The sequence below is a fragment of the Mytilus californianus genome, unplaced genomic scaffold (assembly GCF_021869535.1).
Source record: "Mytilus californianus isolate M0D057914Y unplaced genomic scaffold, xbMytCali1.0.p SCAF_5, whole genome shotgun sequence".
Lineage (NCBI taxonomy): Eukaryota > Metazoa > Mollusca > Bivalvia > Mytilida > Mytilidae > Mytilus > Mytilus californianus.
Window position 1 is genome coordinate 115,737,386 of NW_026262701.1, and position 19,568 is coordinate 115,756,953.

At 29.9% G+C, this 19,568-nt stretch overlaps 1 protein-coding gene across 26 annotated transcripts in view; it reads left to right on the top strand.

Annotated features, from left to right (window-relative positions):
- LOC127700732 (rho guanine nucleotide exchange factor 12-like) overlaps positions 1-19,568 on the top strand; it is a 137,280-nt gene that overhangs the window by 99,569 nt on the left and 18,143 nt on the right. For 19 of the 26 annotated variants that reach the window (XM_052204374.1, XM_052204372.1, XM_052204375.1 and 16 more), the window contains 10 exons: positions 12-56; positions 3,001-3,084; positions 4,148-4,162; positions 6,410-6,478; positions 6,854-7,029; positions 7,958-8,101; positions 9,495-9,574; positions 10,295-10,420; positions 11,378-11,495; positions 18,392-18,573. In XM_052204374.1, coding sequence (XP_052060334.1) covers positions 12-56; positions 3,001-3,084; positions 4,148-4,162; positions 6,410-6,478; positions 6,854-7,029; positions 7,958-8,101; positions 9,495-9,574; positions 10,295-10,420; positions 11,378-11,495; positions 18,392-18,573 — 1,039 coding nt within the window. The remainder of the gene's footprint in view (positions 1-11; positions 57-3,000; positions 3,085-4,147; positions 4,163-6,409; positions 6,479-6,853; positions 7,030-7,957; positions 8,102-9,494; positions 9,575-10,294; positions 10,421-11,377; positions 11,496-18,391; positions 18,574-19,568) is intronic. The other 7 variants (XM_052204356.1, XM_052204361.1, XM_052204359.1 and 4 more) reach the window with 5 other exon arrangements.

Sequence of the window (19,568 nt, forward strand, 5' to 3'; positions counted from 1 at the left end):
TCTGTTTTCAGTTCAGGTTTAAGCCGATCCCAATCTTTCCTCTATGTCAAAAACATGTAAGCAACGATCAAAGAGCCTTGTAAAAGTAGTTCAGAAAAATAATACTGCATAAAATCAACATATGCATGATTAAATTACTACTTTTAACTGTGTGGGTTTCTTCAGATTCTGCATTCCATTAATATATACATTTCAAAAGTTCATAAAAGATATCTGTTCCTTTTTTTCTTTTTTTTTTTCATCTACCGGTATTTCTTTTTTTTTTTCTATTTTCTCTTTTCTTTTTTTTTTTTCTTTTTTTTTAAATATGAGTAAAAATAGTTTTGAAATTTTCAAAAGTTTGAATGAACTTTAAACTGATAGCTTGACTGTAAGGTGATGACGGGGAACTAATCAAAATTTTCATTTCACAAAGGATAAGCCTAAAGTTATCTCTGCTTTCATAATTTTACTTTGTTTTAAATGTTAGCAGTTGAATTGTTCTGACTCTGGATATGACATAAAATTCATTTCAGCTTTTGGCTCTTTTTTAAGTTCATAGAATATTCTCCTGTTATCAGCTTTTGGCTGTCTTGTTTATGTTCATAGAATATTCTCCAGTGTTATTCAAATTTAATAAAGATTAACAATTATTGTCATTCAGTAGTTGCATAAAGTAAATTATTTTAAAGTATTTTGCCATTTATTTCTTATCCCCCCCCAAATTTATGGAAACTCTCAATCAACATAAATAAATATCTCTGATTTAAGTACTGTTTATTCTAATTTAATATTGTGACTGTTGAACAATGGATGTAAATGGTAGATTAATTATTGCCCTTTCAGGAAATGATGCATTGAAATAATACTGTCAAAACTAAAAATGGAAGTTTTTTATTTTTGCAAAACTATTCTAGTATCTCTTTTTGCAATATAAAAAACAAACATCGCAAAAATTTATGAATTTACAATAGTCTGTAATTGATCATTTGGACAGAAAATGACAAATATTTCACAAACTAAATAAGAAAATACTTAAACTATGAAGTTTATTGATGGTGGGATAAAATAATGTAAATGAATGAATATGAAATATAATGCTTAACATATTTGTGTTTCAATTATTGATATCAAAGCAGGAATTTGTATTTTATAAAACATGAACTAGGAATTATATAAGCAACCCTGTTAGCTAATATATGTAAAAATATAAGCATGTTTCATGAAAAGCATGTATATAAAATAATCATATACAATACTTTATTTCATATATACTTAATTAGAGTGTGTATATTTATATCTGAATGTAAGTTAATATTATTTATAGGAGTGTGAATTTACCTACATATGTGTATATATATATATATAGGCTATAATACAGCGAGCACAATATGTTAAATATAAAAGTTTACCCCAACCCTTTGTTGTAAACCATGTTGATTCTCCATTTCTGTACAGCATAAAAGCTAACACATTACAATCAAGTTAGATTTTGCTGCCTTTATTTTTTTTCCCGCCATTATTATTTTTCCCGCCTGTTTCTGTTGACTGAAAGAGCAGTTTTGTTTTGTTAGTCCTGTCTGATCTTCCCAAACAGTTACTAATATAACGGCTTTGTTCATGCCGTCTAATTAAGAAATCCCTTACAATACTGCTGATAGCTTTTGCTTTTGAAAATAGCTTCAATCACTTAGCTCTTGTAGAAAATATCTCATTTATTTTATTTTATAAGATAAAAATTTATTTTCTTTGCAAGTTTTTACTATCATATTAGAAACAGGCATTGCTTAGAATCAGTTATCTCCCTTGCTTTGATATTAAGTGTTTGTTTTGCATGTTTTTTGCATGTCAAGAACTTTATGCATGTTTAAGATTATTATGCTTCTGTTATTAAGTTAAAATAATTTTGTTGGTTTCCAATTTTATTTGAAGTTCATATTGATTTATTGATTGATTGGTGTTTTAACTCCACTTTCAACACTATTGTGCTATTTCGTGGCAGTCAGTTTATATTGGTGGAGGAAGCCGGAGTGCCTGGAGAGAACCACCAACCTTCGGTAGGAAAACTGACAGTCCTAGTCAATTAAGATTGGAGTCGAGTGCACCTGCCAAGTGCGGGATTCATATCTCACAACCTCACTGTTGACTGTCTAGTGATATAGTAGTTCGACTTCTTAGACAACTCGGCCACCGAGGCCCTAGCTCAAATATAACAATCCTTTACTGTTCAATATGGTTGGAATATGAAAAGGACAGAAAATTCCTTAAAAAATAAATTTGCTATAATGATGGCAGTCTGGAAGAAAATGTTTATCTTTTGATCTTCTGTACCCATTAATAGGAGTAATTGTAGGGGAAATTACTTAGTTAGCAAATGTATGGAAATTGAAAGAGTGATGTTTACTGCTGCATTGCTTTGCATTTTTAACAATGAAATATATGCATCAGGGCTGAAGCCTCTACTAACATGCATAACTGAATTAAAACAAAATTATGTGTTTTATAAAGATACATATGAGAAATTGTTTACTGTAAATTTGATAATTCATTCTTTAAATACAAGGTTTTTTCTATTGAAAGTATTACAATTATTTTAGGTCGTTTTCATGTATTTACTTGAATTTCAAACTTTGTTTTTGAGTTTAGCATTCTTATTCAATAGAGTAGACACATTTAGTTCCTTCTTTCCCTCCAAAATATTTTTTTAACATTCTTTGCTTATTAAATCAAATTGTACTTTTATATCAATATAATTTATCTGTGTTTTTCCAACCTCTGAATCTTACACATGATATAATTGATATTAAACATTTAGATGCTTTATAAAATGATTGAGAGAACTCAATGATTAGAGAAATCGCACATTTTTTATCTTTCGCAAAAAAGGAGCTATTTTGGTAGCTATAGGAACTACCAAAAAGCCTTTAATGCTCTTAATACTAATTTACATGCTGACTGTGCTTAGGCTATATGTTGTAAGGGATTTTCATATGCTAACCAAACTTTAATCTAATGCTATAGGAAAGGATCAGACCTGGGAAGATCAGAAAGTATGAAAAGTCGTGGCGATTCTAAAGGTGATCGGCCGGCCAGACGGGCCAAAAGGTAACCACATTTTGACGTGAAATCGCATGTTCTAATTTTAGTTGATTGTTTTTTTTAACCAACTTATTTGTGTTTTTTTGGTTTACCTCACAGTTTGCATGGTTAAGGGAGATTCACTATTGGAGAAAAGGGGATTGAGTAAGATGAATTTAAAAGCACACATTATAGCATTTGTATGATTAAGGAGGCATGTAACTTTCTGAAATATAGCAGTCACGCTTCAATGCAAAGCATGTCTTTGTCAAAAGGGATTTCTTGTCATTCTTTTAAGCAGGTAGCAATATCCCAAAATAGTTATAACATATTATTAAGTGTATTATTACAGCACTTTAGGACAAGATATTTGTATAGTCCCTACACTCAAAAAGTATTTTAAATAAGTCTAAACTTGATTGACACTATAAAAGTCAGATACTTAAGTAATGGAATACCTTTAGAATTGACACTATAAAGTATAACTGCACCAAAACTATGAGAGCTTTAGGCTAAAAGCTTGTGTTGCCCTTATATGCAGTTTTTATATTAGAGTTCAGCAAACTGTTATAGTATTTGCATGTTTCTCTTTCCAAATAGAGTAAGTAATTGAGGTAGATTTATTTTCTCATAGTAGTAGATGCCTAAGTACTTTATGTATTTCAACCAAAACACTTGACTGGCATGTCCAGTTTTCTATTGACTGTTCTGGTATTTTATTGGTTGCTACATGAAGTGGAAATAAGTTTGGAAACAAAAATCAAATATCCACAAAAATACAATTTTTCCACAATCCACGTAAATTGGTTTCCACGAAAATAGATGAATCCACAGACTATAATAAAAAAAATTTCCAGCTTTTGAAACGAGTAAAGGTAGAATTGGTAGGTAAGACACACAGTAACTAACAGAGGTGATTAATAACACAACTAATTGACTGGGTGGGAGAAAATGATTTAAATTGTTTAATAACAAAGTAATCAAGTTACTGAAGCAGTGAACAGAAAGCTGAATAACAGACAGAAGTGTTTTGATTGAAAATAAATCTCAAAATTGGTAGGTGGCTAACTTATGTGTATTAATTATTCAGAAAGCTATCCGCAGGGTAAGTGTAACGACGACTCTGGTGATGTTCTATAATTACAGCTTGTGTATAGTTAGACACATGTTCTGATAATAAGGGGCAGAAATGAACATGGTAGTCTTAATATTCAACATGATCTTATACAGTACTGCCTGTGAAATAAGAAATATTTTATGGCAGTCTGTGGCTGTTAAGGTTTACCATAGATATTCTGAGTGCATCCTGGGGTAAAACTTCCATGACAATATGGCCGTCTGATAATAAAATTGATGTCAAACCACAGACTGACATGAATTAATTTGAATCTTATATGGGAAAATATACAAAAAATGAATTGTAGTAGACTCCGTTTCCAGAAATAATGATGTTTTTGTTCACAAAACATATCACAAGGTTGTTGACTTGTGATAATGTGATACATCAAATATTTTACAATGCCTCATTAATGTATGACGGTTTCAGCACCTTATATCAGAATACTTTTTATACGACTGCATTACATACTGCCTTTGAAATAATATCTTTTTGTCCCCAATGCATAGAGGTATCAGGGTCCATAGAAGTATGGGTTGTACATCCATCTATCAGTTTGTCTTTCAGTCCACTCTTGTAAGCACTTTTACACATACAATTCTTGCCAGATTTGTATGAAATTAATATCAAAGGTCAGGAGAAACCTCACAATTATTTGAGCCTCAGACTTACTTTTAACTGACTTTGTCATATTGTGCTTGAATCCATCAAAGTAATTTTTTTTTATAGGATATCATGTTTACTCCTGCAGCTCTCGATTAGATAATTGATGGAGCACACCTTTTGGTTATGTTTTTATGATTTTATATTCCTCATACATACAGTATAAGGCTTCCAACAGAACACACCGAATGTTCTAAGCTATGGCCTTGATTTTTGTGTGTGAAATGTTGAGCAGAAAGATTATCTTGGGTGCTGGTTATGTGTAAATATCAGACTACCTGTTCATTTCTTCCCCTGAACTGATATCAAAGTGATCATTTAGTTTGCTTTCTGGTCTCTTCATTTAAAAAATATCTTTTTTAATTATTACTGCATTTTATTTCATGTATGTCTTATTTTTTGTTTGCTTTTTCTCTGAATGAGAGGTTAATAATTTTAATGAAAACACATTTTAAAATGTTTTCAAATCAGCCTATAGTATTTTAGAGATGCTATACAAGACACTCCTTTCATTAAAATCACCTAAAATAAATTAAATAGATCCTTCCAAAATATATACGGGCAGTGCCAGTGTTATATGATGGGATGGATTTCTTGGTATAACATGGTAAAATTTTACACAAGAAAGTTTTATTATCCAATCGACATAAAGCACTGGGCATGTCAGTATAATATATTGGCAGGGTCTAAAGCATGGTACTAATTTATATTCATTCCTCTGTATAACCTCCTCCCTAAAAGGCCTGGGCATCTGGTATTGGCTTTGACAGGTACACTAATTTTGATTTTTTTGTAACTAGTATTCTGGTGAATTGATCAAAAGCATACACTAAAATGCTGTAATATGATGAAAATATAAAAAAATGATTAGAATCTAACTGTTACATAATTTTCAATGTTTAATTGAAAATCAGGTAATTTTAACAGTAAGATTATAAATGTACAGCATATAATTCTTGACATTTTTTGCTATTGTGTAGATTTTGGAATATTTGACAAATTTTCTTTAGAACACTTTTATAATTATTTGTTGAGGCAAATTTTTTATTGTCGACATTCTTCAATTGAACTCTGTCATGGGTCAGGGAACAGAATCCCCTGTCTGGATATCTATACTTGTATTTTAACACAATTCCCATTTATTCTCCTTTTCATTTCAATAGCATGTACAGAAAAAATATTAAAATTATTTAAGTCTCTAAAGTATGGTTGTCAAAATCAATAGAAACCATTAAATTTGGTGGGATCTTTATATGAGAAAGTGAAAAGAAAATTAAAATTAAAGGGACTTTAAGTTACTTTCGTGTTTATGTATTTTTTGTATTTTTTCTTCAAATTAAAAAAAAAAACATCATCATCTTTACCATGAAATTCCTAAATTTGTGTTAGAACCATGTCTTTTTTAAAAAAGTTCAGATACATACCATAGAACAGTTGAATACTGGACATTTTTTTGGAAATCCCTGAAGCATATTTATACTCATCTCATACTGAAGTGTTTTCCCAGGATATATTTTTTATTGATATATAAATGGTGATGAAACTTTATGCTTTAAATTTGTGTGATTTTAGCGATGTTGATGTGGACGAGAATCTTACCCGAGTTTTAAATTCTGGAAGTTCGTCGACATCCAGTTTAAAGTAAGTGCAATGGAATTTTCTAGTATGTATTGTTTTGCCAAGTACTCTATTTTCCTGTCTTAAGTAGTGTTTTCTTCCAAATCAGTCAAAGAAAAACTGAAAGAAGATATGAATTATATATATTTTGTGTTGATAAAAGTCAATGATATATACCTATATAGTTCAGTAATTCACATCATGTTTATGATTTTAGAAACTTTTTCAATGATAATTACCAACATTTAAATACGTTTCCTTTGCTTACCTGATCTTGACTATTTCTTCATTCTGCAATTTGTAGTACAATGTATAAAGTATAATTTATAGGAAGAAACATCATCGTCAATTTAAATTGTTAGAAAATTTATTAAATGGATGACATATTTTATAATACAGGAGTGCAGACAGTCCCAGTACATCAGTAGAAGCTGTGAACAACATCCCACAGAGTGTGGACAATGATTCAGATTTCGAGGTTGAATCAGAGTTACCTCCCCTGAAGGAAGTGCTATCAGAGGAAGTATACAGAAAGCTGAAACCAAAGGAAAGAAAGAGACAAGAAGTTATAAATGGTACATTTATATGCAATATTAGGTCATTATCAGAAAAATATCATTTTTTTTGTATGAGGCTTAAAAAATTGGAAAGGGCGAGGTTTACTGAGCCCTTGAACAGTTTCGTGCCAGATACAAAAAGCTTTGATATTTTTTCTGACATTGACCTAATATTATATTTATACTGCAGCTGAATTTTGCTTCAATTATAATTATGAAAATGTTAACACAAAAATAAATAAAATGGAGAATGGAAGCAGGGAATGCTTCAAAGACCAGAAAACAGCCCAAGGCCACCAATGGGTCTTCAACACAGCAAGAAAATCATATTTTCCATCCCTAAATGAACCCTTAATTGCGAAGAAAATTGATGTAATGTGAAATTGACATTCGCAAAATATCACTTTGTTACTATACTTGGTAAATAAAGACAACAGGAAGTCTTAGTTGATTGATCACTCATGCTGCTATGTAACTTTTACATTGGCAAATTATTTTGTAGAATCTTCCAAATACAGTCATTGATAATTGTTCCATGGGAGTCTTGGTAAACTTTGCAAAAAGGTAGTCATCCTTGGAAGCAATTTATAATTTCATATATATATATATAGCAGTAGTTAAAATGCTTTGTTGGTTGTGCATGCAGTAAAATGTGTCTATGTGCAGCTCTTTCATTGGAAAGTTTGTCTGCAAGATCAGGACTATGACAATCAGTCCCAGTTGTTCCCATCAAGATTGTTTTTAAAGGTATTTTCCCAAAAAGAAGTCTGTATCTATGAACATTTTTCTGAATTACCCCAGAAAGTTTAGTACATTTGTTAGTTCTTATCACATTTTCTGAAACAACTCTGAGAACGTATTGTGTCTTTAAAGAGTAGAAACTGAAAACTGTTAAACAATGTCTTGTATATACTTTTGTTTTCATTCCAATTTTTTCTAATTACAGAATTATTTTACACAGAAAAGACACATGTAAAGAATCTAAAGATCTTAGAGATGTTGTTTTATAAACCTATGATTAACGACAATGTCAATGAAAATTTGACCAAGGCCTTGTTTCCAAATATTGAAGATATTCTTAAGTTACACAGTAAGTTTAAATAGAATGGATTGGTTCAAGGAAGGATTCAACATTTATTATTTCAAAATTTCATGTTATCTTAATGGTTTATAAGCAAATGATAGCTTAATGAGTGTATGATGAGATTTAATTTTTATACTATTTTAAGATATGAAACATAAGTCTGTATTGAAGATAATATAAAATGGCTACTTTCTCATATTTGTGGAATATATTTTGTTCAAGTTTTGATGAATGTAATTTGCTTTTATGATGTAATTTCATGCCAGAAAGTGGTAAGCATCCGCCATAGGGAGAATCATCGTATCTAGAGCAGCAGATGTTATGGTGGGAAAAATAAAGTATTACTGTAAACTCGGAAATTATTGCGAGGTTTTTATTATTGCGAATAATGTGACAAGATGAGTATCGCAATAATTAGAACTCGCATTCAGATATCTGATTCCTACATCAGTATGCAGATTTTCCTGAAATCGCAATTAATAGTCTCGCATTTTTGTCTATTCTTCAAAAATCGCAATAATAAATGCACGCAATAATTTCTGAATTTACAGTACATATTAGTACACAACTGCTTCAGGGGTTTCCTTGTAATGTGCTCCCCTCAAGTGGAGGAGGAGGTTGTGGGTTAGATCCAAGGCCAGGACAAACCAAATACTTGTAAATTGGTATTTGCTTCTTCCCCCAACTTACAGGGCATTTAGGAGTAAGTGTAATCTGTCCTGGTCTGGGATCTAACCCACAACCTCCTGCACTCAAGGGGAGCACACTACCAGGAGACCACCAAAGCAATTGTGTACCAGTGTAAGGACTGTTCAGCATGGAGTCAGAATAATGTGTCTAGGTAGGGTAACATATCCCCTTAAAGACTGTTACTTTATGAAATAGCATATTTAAAATCCTGCTTAGCCTGTTGGTCTATTACAAAGCAGGGTTAGTATTCATATCACATTCACATGGTCTTTTCCTGATATGCATGTAGTGTTTGCCACTGAGCATTATACACCAATCCATCTATCTTTATTGGTACAAATGTTTTGGATGATAATAAGGTGTCATAAAAAAACATTTAAAAACAATTGACCATCAAGATCCTTATAACAGATGAGCAAATAGCAGACTACAAATTAGAAATGGAGAAAAACTTTAGACCTAAAAGAATGGAGTGTTCCTATAATATTCATCTATTTCCCCATTATATCATAAGATAGTTGTCTCGTATCCCCTCTCTATTCCTATTTCCTAAACACACATTTCATAAGAAATTATGGAAAGGGGGAGGGGTCTCAGGTTCTAGGAAAAATGAACAATTTTTATTCCAAAAGTGGATAGATGAAAAGGTGATGGTCATGGAAAAATAATGTTAACATATATTCTGAGTCATTAGCTTTTATAATTTAAGCTTCGTTAAACGATGAAATGAAGAAAAAAAGAAAAGAAAATCCAGTAGTTGGAGATGTAGCAGATATATTAGTTAAGAGGGTAAGTTTTTGTATCACACACATCTGTACCACTGCATGCTGGGATATTTTAATGCCATATGATGTTCAAGATTTGTTGCTGAGATATCTTTTATTTTAAGTTTTTCTTTTTTTTTGTACAAAATACTTTATTAAGAAAAAATTTGTCAATGATACAGTGACCCAACAACATTGAATATAAAATAAGTTAAAAGGTCAACATTTGGTCTTCAACTGACAAGTGTTGATACAATATATCAATCAATCACTGAACTTTCTAAAGTTGTGAATAAATTTTACATTTAGATTAATTAACTATTGTGCATGACCTTTTTTATTGCAAATATGTCCCAAGTCTACAGTATGTATGCTCTTTCAGTGATAAATATATGCAGTCATATTGTCCGTCCGTCATCAACATGTTGGACAATAACTCAAAAACGCTTTAACCAATTTGCATGAAACATTGGTGAATTGTTTATATCTATTGACATATGCTCCATTTCGATTTTAATAAATTTTAGATTTTACATTTCCGAGTTATGGGGTTTTATTCATTAAAAAATGGGATTTTCCAGTTTTCGGACAATAACTCAAAAGTGCTTTGAGCAGAAAACTTTGGTGACTGGTTTATATCTATTAAAATAACCTCCTTTTAGTTTTTTTTTTATAAATTTTTGACATGACATTGACATTGACGAGTTTTGGTGCTTTTTTACTAATTATACTATTTTCTTTTCAGTTTGATGCGGAGGAAGGTGAAGCATTCCGTAATGGCTGTGCCATATATTGTCGTAACCAGTCGCATGCTTTAGAATCATTACGATCTCGGCAGAAGAAAGATAATAGATTATCTAGTTTTCTTGCTGTGAGTATACCATTCAACTTTTGTACTTTCAGTTCATTGTACAGTTAAACCTGGATCTTTATAGGTACTTTTTAGGGTTGGACCTCTGCGGTCGTATCCAGCTGCACTCGGCGAAGCAATTTATTTAAACATTGTATATGAAGATGAATTGGCAGAGTTGTTATTTGATGATTTTGATATTTGTTCATTTGAGGATTGTTAAATGTATTATTCTGGCCTACAAATTACGAAATGATTACGATGATTTCTTAATTTATAGTGACTGACCTTATAAATATTTGTGTATACTATTGATTTTATCTGTGAATGATATGTATCTGTACTTGTGTGTTTAATTATGATGAAGGACAACAAATATAAAATATGGAGGTTAAATACACAATCATAAAGTTTCATATCGAAAAAAGGCACACTGTTCAAAGTATCTAGTTTACACAAATCTCATACCGTATTTCATGCATTCAAAATTTATGAAAACATACTCGACCTCGGATAAGTCGAATACTTTGATCCGGTCCCTTCGACTTAGACATAACGAGGTTTGACTGTGACAGACATAAACCACTGAACTACAGGCTCCAGACTTGAAACAGGCACATAAAGAATGTGGTAGGGTTAAACATGTTTGAAGGCGCCAACACTCCCCCTAACCTTGGACTGTGGTGTAACAGTACAACAGAACAACAAACTATAAAAATAAGTTGAAAAGGGCTTTACTTATCAGATCGCTGTAATACAGAAAAAAACATCTAACAGAAACACAGACTGGACGTGGCAGGTATTTAAACATCCACAAAACACAAAATACACAAAGTACAGATCTGAGAGTACTCACAGTTATTGACAACTAGTTCAAAGTCAACAACTAATGATGAAAATTATGTATATAAGAGACAGTCTTTCTTTAGAATTTTGGTTTGATTATTATTTCTTCACTTTTCATCTCTATTTTTATAGGCTGCTGAGAGTAGTAATTTAATGCGACGTCTCCAGTTAAAAGATCTCATTCCTACTCAGATGATGCGTCTAACTAAGTATCCATTATTGATAGAAAGCCTTATGAAATATACAAGTGGTAGGTTCTTCTAAACAAAGTATTCATTACTTATTAGGGTTGGGCCACCCTTAAAAAATTATTTATTTAATGTTGCCTATCCATGCCTCATAGGGTTGGGTAGGTAGGTAGAGATTTTTTTTTTGGCCAACACCATATTAGGGATCATAGATTTATTCTTACGAGGAAGCTCGGAGCATGCTCGGAGGATGCTCGGAGCTTTTTTAGTAGGCTCTTCTCAGCAGTTTATGTGATAATAATTATCATGATCCATTAAGATGTCAATCAAATCTATAGCACTTCTATAATAAGGAAGATAGAGCATTATAGAGGAAGCTCAATTAACACCTGTGTAAACATCTGGTCTATTCAAATAAATCTTGAATGAAATTTTACAAAACTATAAAATAGATAAGAAATTCTTCAATAGTACTGTACAATGCTTGGCAAGAAATATCAAGTCTTCACAGGAAGATAATGTTTTTAAAATATTTTCTTATTTATAATCATTCTTTTTCAATACAAAAAAAAATACTCAAATTTTATATTTAAAATATAAATATAGCTTAATTAAATTTATACTACATAAAATTAAACATAAAAGTCACCAAAGACAAAAACTATGGTAGTAGATTTATAATCATTTGTTAAACTTTATATGCAACAGTAAATTTTAGTTCTTTAATAGAAAATGATGGCTACTTTGGGAAAAAGTTGTAATTCACAGGCTGGGTTGAAAGACTGTTCACAATATAATAATTATGATAAATTGATTTTACTTCAGCAATCCTCTATATCTATTTCTTGAATAAATTTTTTGATTTTGTTTTTATGATAATTAAATGGATTCAGTGGATCAAAAACTTTACAACAAAAAATTATACTTTGTTCTGGAATCCCTTTTGTCTTATTTTAAATTCTAGTTCTTCATTACATTGATTTGTATAAAAATTGTCAACTTATTTTCTCAAGTATCTCTTTTAAGCTTAATCAAAATGCAGAAAGTCATAATTACATTTGATATCCCTGAATGATAATTGCAAGATTTCCATTTCATATAAACCTCCTTTCTCTATTTATAAATGTGAACAGAAGAGCAAATCATCATCAAATTGAGAAGTCATTTACACTATCTATTTTGCTGTCTGCTTAAAATTTAGAATTTTGATTCATTACCCTAATGCTTTAAGTCAATTGAATACCAGTTTAAAACATACTGTTATTTTATACTATGTATTATAACTGCAGTTAAAAATTCTTGTAATAATTTATTTCAAGTTAGGAAAATGGAATTTAGAAGTTTTAGTGTTTGAGGCCTAGAGAACAGGCAATTTTCTTGAATAATTTGCAGACTTGACTTATATATTCTAGGTCCCTCACTTACAAATATTTAAAGATGTATAGTAATTATAGTTCAATTTGGTTTGCTTAAAAGCATTTTTGATTCAGCATACGACTCTCATGACTGTAGGAACATGACAATAGGTAGTCACAACTATACCACTTTAGTTTAGGGGTTAAATTATTATTTATCTACCATATATAAAATAATCCAATATCATCTGTTTCTATCTTATTTTTTTATAACTGTATTTAAAATTGGAATCAATTATTATTGTTGAAGATGTTTTTTATTTAACAGCATACAGCATTTTAATATTAACAAAATATTTAATATGGAGCATAAAAGAGGATGCTCTAAGATAATTATCCCTACTGAAACTGTAAAATGGGTTATTCCCTCAAACTATAATGTTTATATAATGTATCATGCTGTGATATAAACCTTTTATAATAATGTTTTGCGCCTACACAGATTTCTAAACAGTATTATTGGACAGACTGCAGAGTGACTTGTATCAATATTTACTTTTAAATTGTGTGATCATATTTTACTTGTATGAATTGAATATTAAATAACATAAAACAAGCAAAAAATAATTAATTCAACTCCAAACAACTGCCACAATGTCCTATACTAATGAACATAATTATGCCTGAAATTCTTACTAACTTTGATTTATGTTTTTTTTTTTTTTATAATTATACTCATGAAAGCTAAAAAGAAAAAAAAATAACTAGTTTGAATCTTATAGAAAAATTTTTAGTATATATATTTATATTTTTAGGATCTGTTTTATATTGATAGTATGTACTGATAAAGGCCTATATAAAATGACTTTCTACATACAGGCGTTAACTAAGCTTCCTCTACATTGCTTTACTTTCCTTTTGATAGAAGTTGTTTATATATATTAAAAAGTCATTCGAGAAAAGGAAATAGAGGATTGCTGAACTAAAATCCATTTATTTTACTCCGTTATATTGTCAAAATTCTTTCAGGTGTAATACCACCAAAATATACAGTACATTCCGGTTATTTGCATAGCCTATTTGTCAGACAAAATTATGCAATAAAGCGGAGTATGCTTATATCCGAAATGCCAAATTACGGAGTCAAATAACATCGATAGAACAGATCAGTAAAGGAAATCCCTGAAGAAAGATGAACGTCTATAATCCAATTACAACATATTGAATGTTGATTTATTCTAATAAAAGTTATATGTCTAGTGTCATACATGTTATTTTATTTTGTATTATTTCAATAAAGATTATAAACACATTTTGTTTTAGTTTATTTGCGTACCGACGTTTCCTTTAACAGTTTACCTGGGATACGAAAATAAATTCGTTCTAAAAATAGATTTGTTTCTATGACCCGTATGTACAATGTACATTGTTACGCTTTGATTAAAATAAACTGTTTAACAAAATTACACAGTTTATAATCATTTTAACAATAGATGTGTACTAAACTGCCTTTGATATACAAAATTTACAGCTTGCAGAGTGAAGTAACACTGTTTATTTAACTTCGTTAGTTTCGTATATGCAAAGCAGTAATGGGGCCCAGTACGGGTTATTTGCTGGACACGAGTATTGAAAGTGAGAAAATATAATAATTAGAAGTAAATGCTCTTTTCAACATATATTAAAATTAAATGATTGATGAATAAAATTCTTTAACCATATATAAATGCCCTGTAATATTTAACATAAATGCAGATCATCCCAAGCCCAATTACGAGAGTTCACATTGGATAATGATCGATAATTAGCAGGCGTTATTGTTTTTGAATTTCACCCCAAATGTAATCTATGGACAATGTTTGAAATCCAATCAATTATTTACACCTTTTTAGATAGAATGGTCAGTGTTTTTACAACAATTAGCTGTTTGACATTTTTATGACCTCGAGGCTTAAAATAGAACATGGGAAACTTTACCTGTGTAGACATCGAGGTTTATTTTTAAATCAAATTCAATCATATAAACACGAAAGAAACTGTTTTAAAACTTTATTTGAATAACACAAAAGTAAATATGAAATAATAATGAAAATAATGATGCATTCAAGAAAAATACACTCACCAACTTGCCGTTTCCGGTCAAAAATTTCAACAGATTTAACCAAGCATATCTAGATGGCGATAATTTTCTATGCAATAAACCGAAAGGCCACCTGTAGAGCTATGCATATAACCGGACAATTTAACATTAGATGAATAGGAAATGGTTTTGTGCAGGAGAAAACTATGCAATTAACCGAATTATGCTATTAAGCGGTATGCAATTAAGTGGAGTCGACTGTAGTACATTCAGTTTCAAGCCAGAAATGGTTGATTTTTTTTTATATTCCATTTAATTTGACAGTTGTTGGAAATTAACCCTGCATTTCATTGCAGAAAGTTTTTTTTGGGGTCGTTAACATGTATCTTGGGTGTTTCAAAGCAATAAAAAATTCTATTGGTGTTGCTATAAAATATTTTGGAAATTTAAGGGGACATTGCTACTAAAGCTGGTAAACAGGAAAAAAAAGGGGGAGAGGAATTTGACTGGTTAACTTCTGGTGACGTTTAATATCTTATCTGCAATGAAAAGTTATGTTGTATTTTCACTGTAGTACTGGACAGGATAAATCTTCACTCATGTAGAGTATTTCTTTATTTAAAACATAGATAAATTCATCACATTTAATAAAAAAAATTCGTAAGGGTTCCGCGGAACCCAGTGTCTCGCCTACTTTTGCTGTTAATCACAGGCTCAACAAAAATGAGGAAAAAAGATCAATAAAAATATTCCTTTAAATACTATCTTTTGATTGTAAGAAGCTACTGTCAAAGTTTGGTATAAATCCAGGAAAGTTTATGAATCTAATAAATGTTTTAAAAACTTTAACTGCAGACTGTATTTAATGTTAACTGGAAGAAAAACTAAGTCCATTTATAAGTAAAATACGGATAAATAGGTACAAATTTTAACAAAATTTCCTTCTAGATACTAGCTTTTGATCATAAACAAGCTTCTGTCCAAATTTGGTACAAATCCAGGATAGTTTAAGAAAGTTATTAAAATTTTAAAAACTTTAACCAGAGTGAAAATATTGTTTCCTGGCAGAAAAACTAAGTCCATTTATAACTAAAATACGGAAAAAATGAAATTTTTTTTTTAACAAATTTACTTCTGGATACTATCTTATGATCATAAACAAGCTTCTGTCCAAGTTTGGTACAAATCCAGGATAATTTAAGAAAGTTATTAAAATTTTAAAAACTTTAACCACAGAGTGAATGTATTGTTTCCTGGCAGAAAAACAAAGTCCATTTACAAGTAAAATACGGAAAAACAGGAATTTTATTTTTACAAAATTTACTTCTGGATACTATCTTATGATCATAAACAAGCTTCTGTCCAAGTTTGGTAGAAATCCAGGATAGTTTAAGAAAGTTATTAAAATTTCAAAAACTTTAACCACAGAGTGAATATTTGTGGACGCCGCCGACGACAACGACGACGACGACGACGCCGACGGAATGTAGGATCGCTATGTCTCGCTTTTTCGACTAAAGTCGAAGGCTCGACAAAAAGGCAAATTAAACAAAGACTTATGGGGGAAAAACAATTTTATGTTTAATTTTCCCTGCAGTAATTGACAGGATAAAACTTTACTCACGCCAAATATCTCTTTATTTAAAACAAAGATGAATTCTACACAATTAAAAAAAAAGTCAATTAAACAGAGACGTACTAGGGGAAAAACATTGGTGATATTACCCCCTCAAACCAGCCTTCCAATAATGAATTACAACTTTTCCTTAAGTAGCCATAATTTTTTATAAAAGAACTAAGTTTGCTATTTTATATATATAAAAAAAAAACATATTACCATTGTTTAGTTAGGGGCATTACTTAAACAATTATTTTTCAAAATTACCTATGCAATTTATGTTAAAAACGATGCTATATCATATATTACTTCTATTTCATGTATAAGTAACTTATTTTAATATTATTTTTATATGTGTCCATTCATACAGGTTTTAATAGCTTTAACAAATTTTCACAGACATCTGGTTATTTTTCCCATGAAATATAAAACTAATCCTCCTGAAACACTAATTGACTTTCTGAGCCACGCTTCTGGGTCAAAGATTGTCCTCTTGGGACTATTAAAATACCATTTTCCTTTAAAATCTTAATGGTAGACAAATATAAATAGATGGAACCTTGTGATTTAATTAAGACTTGAAGTTATTTATAATGTGTAATCTAAAACAATAACATATGTTCCATAAATAATTATAAGTGCTAAGTTTTTCAAAGATGTATAAAATAATTTATAAAAGTAATAATTTTGTCCTCATTTTTAAAGTAACCTTTTATCTCTATACTCATCTCACATTTGATAAATACTTAATTTTATTTAATAAAATTATATAAAATTCTTAAAAACTACATTTAGTCCATGCTACTATTGACATTTAAAATAACTATTGAGTTATTAAATAATTTTTAAAAACGAAAAAAATTATAAGTAACTAAAAAAAAATTTACTTGTTTAGTATCGCCCCCTGACTGTTGTTTGTGCCTTGATGACTTTTATGTAGCATATTATATAGCATAAACTATATCTAAATTATATAATCTAATTATAAAATTTAAGAATTTTTTTTATTATTAAAAAAGAATGGTTATTCAATATAATAAGAAAATATTTTAATGACTTTTACTTTTTGTGGAGACGACATTTCTTTCCAAGCATTTCCCAGTACTGTTGAAGAATTTCTAATCTATTTTATAGTTTTGTAAATTTCATGCAAAATGTATTTGAATATACCAGATGTTTACACAGGTGTTAATTGAGCTTCCTCTATAATGCTTTACTTTCCTTATTATAGAAGTGCTATAGATTTGATTGACATCTTAATAGATCATGATAATTATTGTCACATAAACTGCTGAGAAGAGCCTACTTAAAAAGCTCCGAGCATCCTCCGAGCATGCTCGGAGCTTCCTCTTAAGAATAAATCTATGATCCTTAAGTTACATGTTGTAGACAAGAAAACGACGTTAGAGCAGGAACAAATCTTTAAAAAAAAATTGAAATGATTTGTGTCATTAAATTTTTCGGGTAGGCTGTTATTTAAGTGGGTAGGTAGGCAACATCATACAATTTAAATTTTATTTTTGGCCTTTTTAAAGAATTATTTAACCAAACTATCTACAGATATGAAAAACATTTTTATCATTTATAGATTTTCTTCTATTCAAAGCAAAAAAATCCATGGAAAGAAATATTTAAGTATTTCCCACTGATGGACTAAATGGTATAGAACTGAAAATCTATCTTCTGTTTTTGTTGTTGTGTGTAATGAAGATGTAAACAAAATATTATTACTTTATTATAGATTTTTAAGAGACAGACAGTTGACAATTTAGAATTTAAAAAATGCAGATCTAAAGAATTTGACGATAAGGGGACAATTTTGGTCTTACATCTTGTATTACAATCATGGTTAAATACATTGCTGTGTATCAATATATTAATTGAACATATAAATATTTGTTACAGCCCAATCAGAGGAACATGCCAAATTAGAGAGAGCATTACAATGTAGTAAACATATCTTAGAATATGTTAATCAAGCTGTCAAAGAATATGAAAATCATTATAAATTAGAACATTTACAACGCAAAGTGGAGAAAAAATTAGATGGTCTTGCAACAGATGATTGTGATTATAAGAAAATTAAAGTAAGTTTAATGATAATATGAATTACAGAACTCTAGAATATAGAATAAATAGTTGCTGAATTAAAAAACAAGTTTCTGTGATTGGCAGAATTTATTTAAATTAGACTTCTCCTCTGAAATTATGGTATTGATGTAACATATAGATATAGTTGATTATTATTTTACTGTCAATGTAAATGTGTCCTTTAGGGATCATCAAAAAGTATTAAAAATTTACTGACTACTGTGAAGCTCATTATTTGACACTGTACAAATTCATTATTATGATGTATGTGATCCAGTCTCAAGCCTCAGTGTATATACTGTAAACATACAAAGGATAAGGTCTGGTAAGGGCTAATTTTGGCCTAAAATTTGAAGTACATCTGATGAAATATTTTTTTTAAAAACTTAAGTGTCTACTTAAGTTGATTTAATTAGTTTATGTAAAAGATTTTAACTAATTTGGTCATTACAGACGCTCAAATTCAAGCTTAATTATGAAAAATCTATTAAATATGCCATAAAAAGTCACTTTTTAAATGGTTTTTGTCTAAAATGTAAGTGACTGCATTCGTGTTCAGTCTCAAAATTTATATATGTTTTATCATCAAATACAACATATATTTGAATATTAAGACTGAACACAAGTGCGGCCACTTCCATTTTAGACAAAAACTGTCTAAAAATTAGCACAAATGCTAAAATTGTGAAGGCTAGTACCTGATGCATGTGCATTGTATTGTCAAAAACCATCTCATATTTATGTAACAAAAGTATTCTTCTTTCCAATAAATAACTAAAAGTTTACATTTTTAACAAATATTTAAAAAGCTATATTTTGGTGCCAAAAAGAGCTCTTACCGAGTGTACTCCTTTGTTTGTGATTTCTAATATATTGTACAGGGCTTGTCAATTTATATAAATTGGTTTTCAGTCATTGAATAATGAATTAACTTACTTTGAAACATTTAAATTGACTTTAAACATGTGTTTTTAAAGGAAAACAAAGGTAT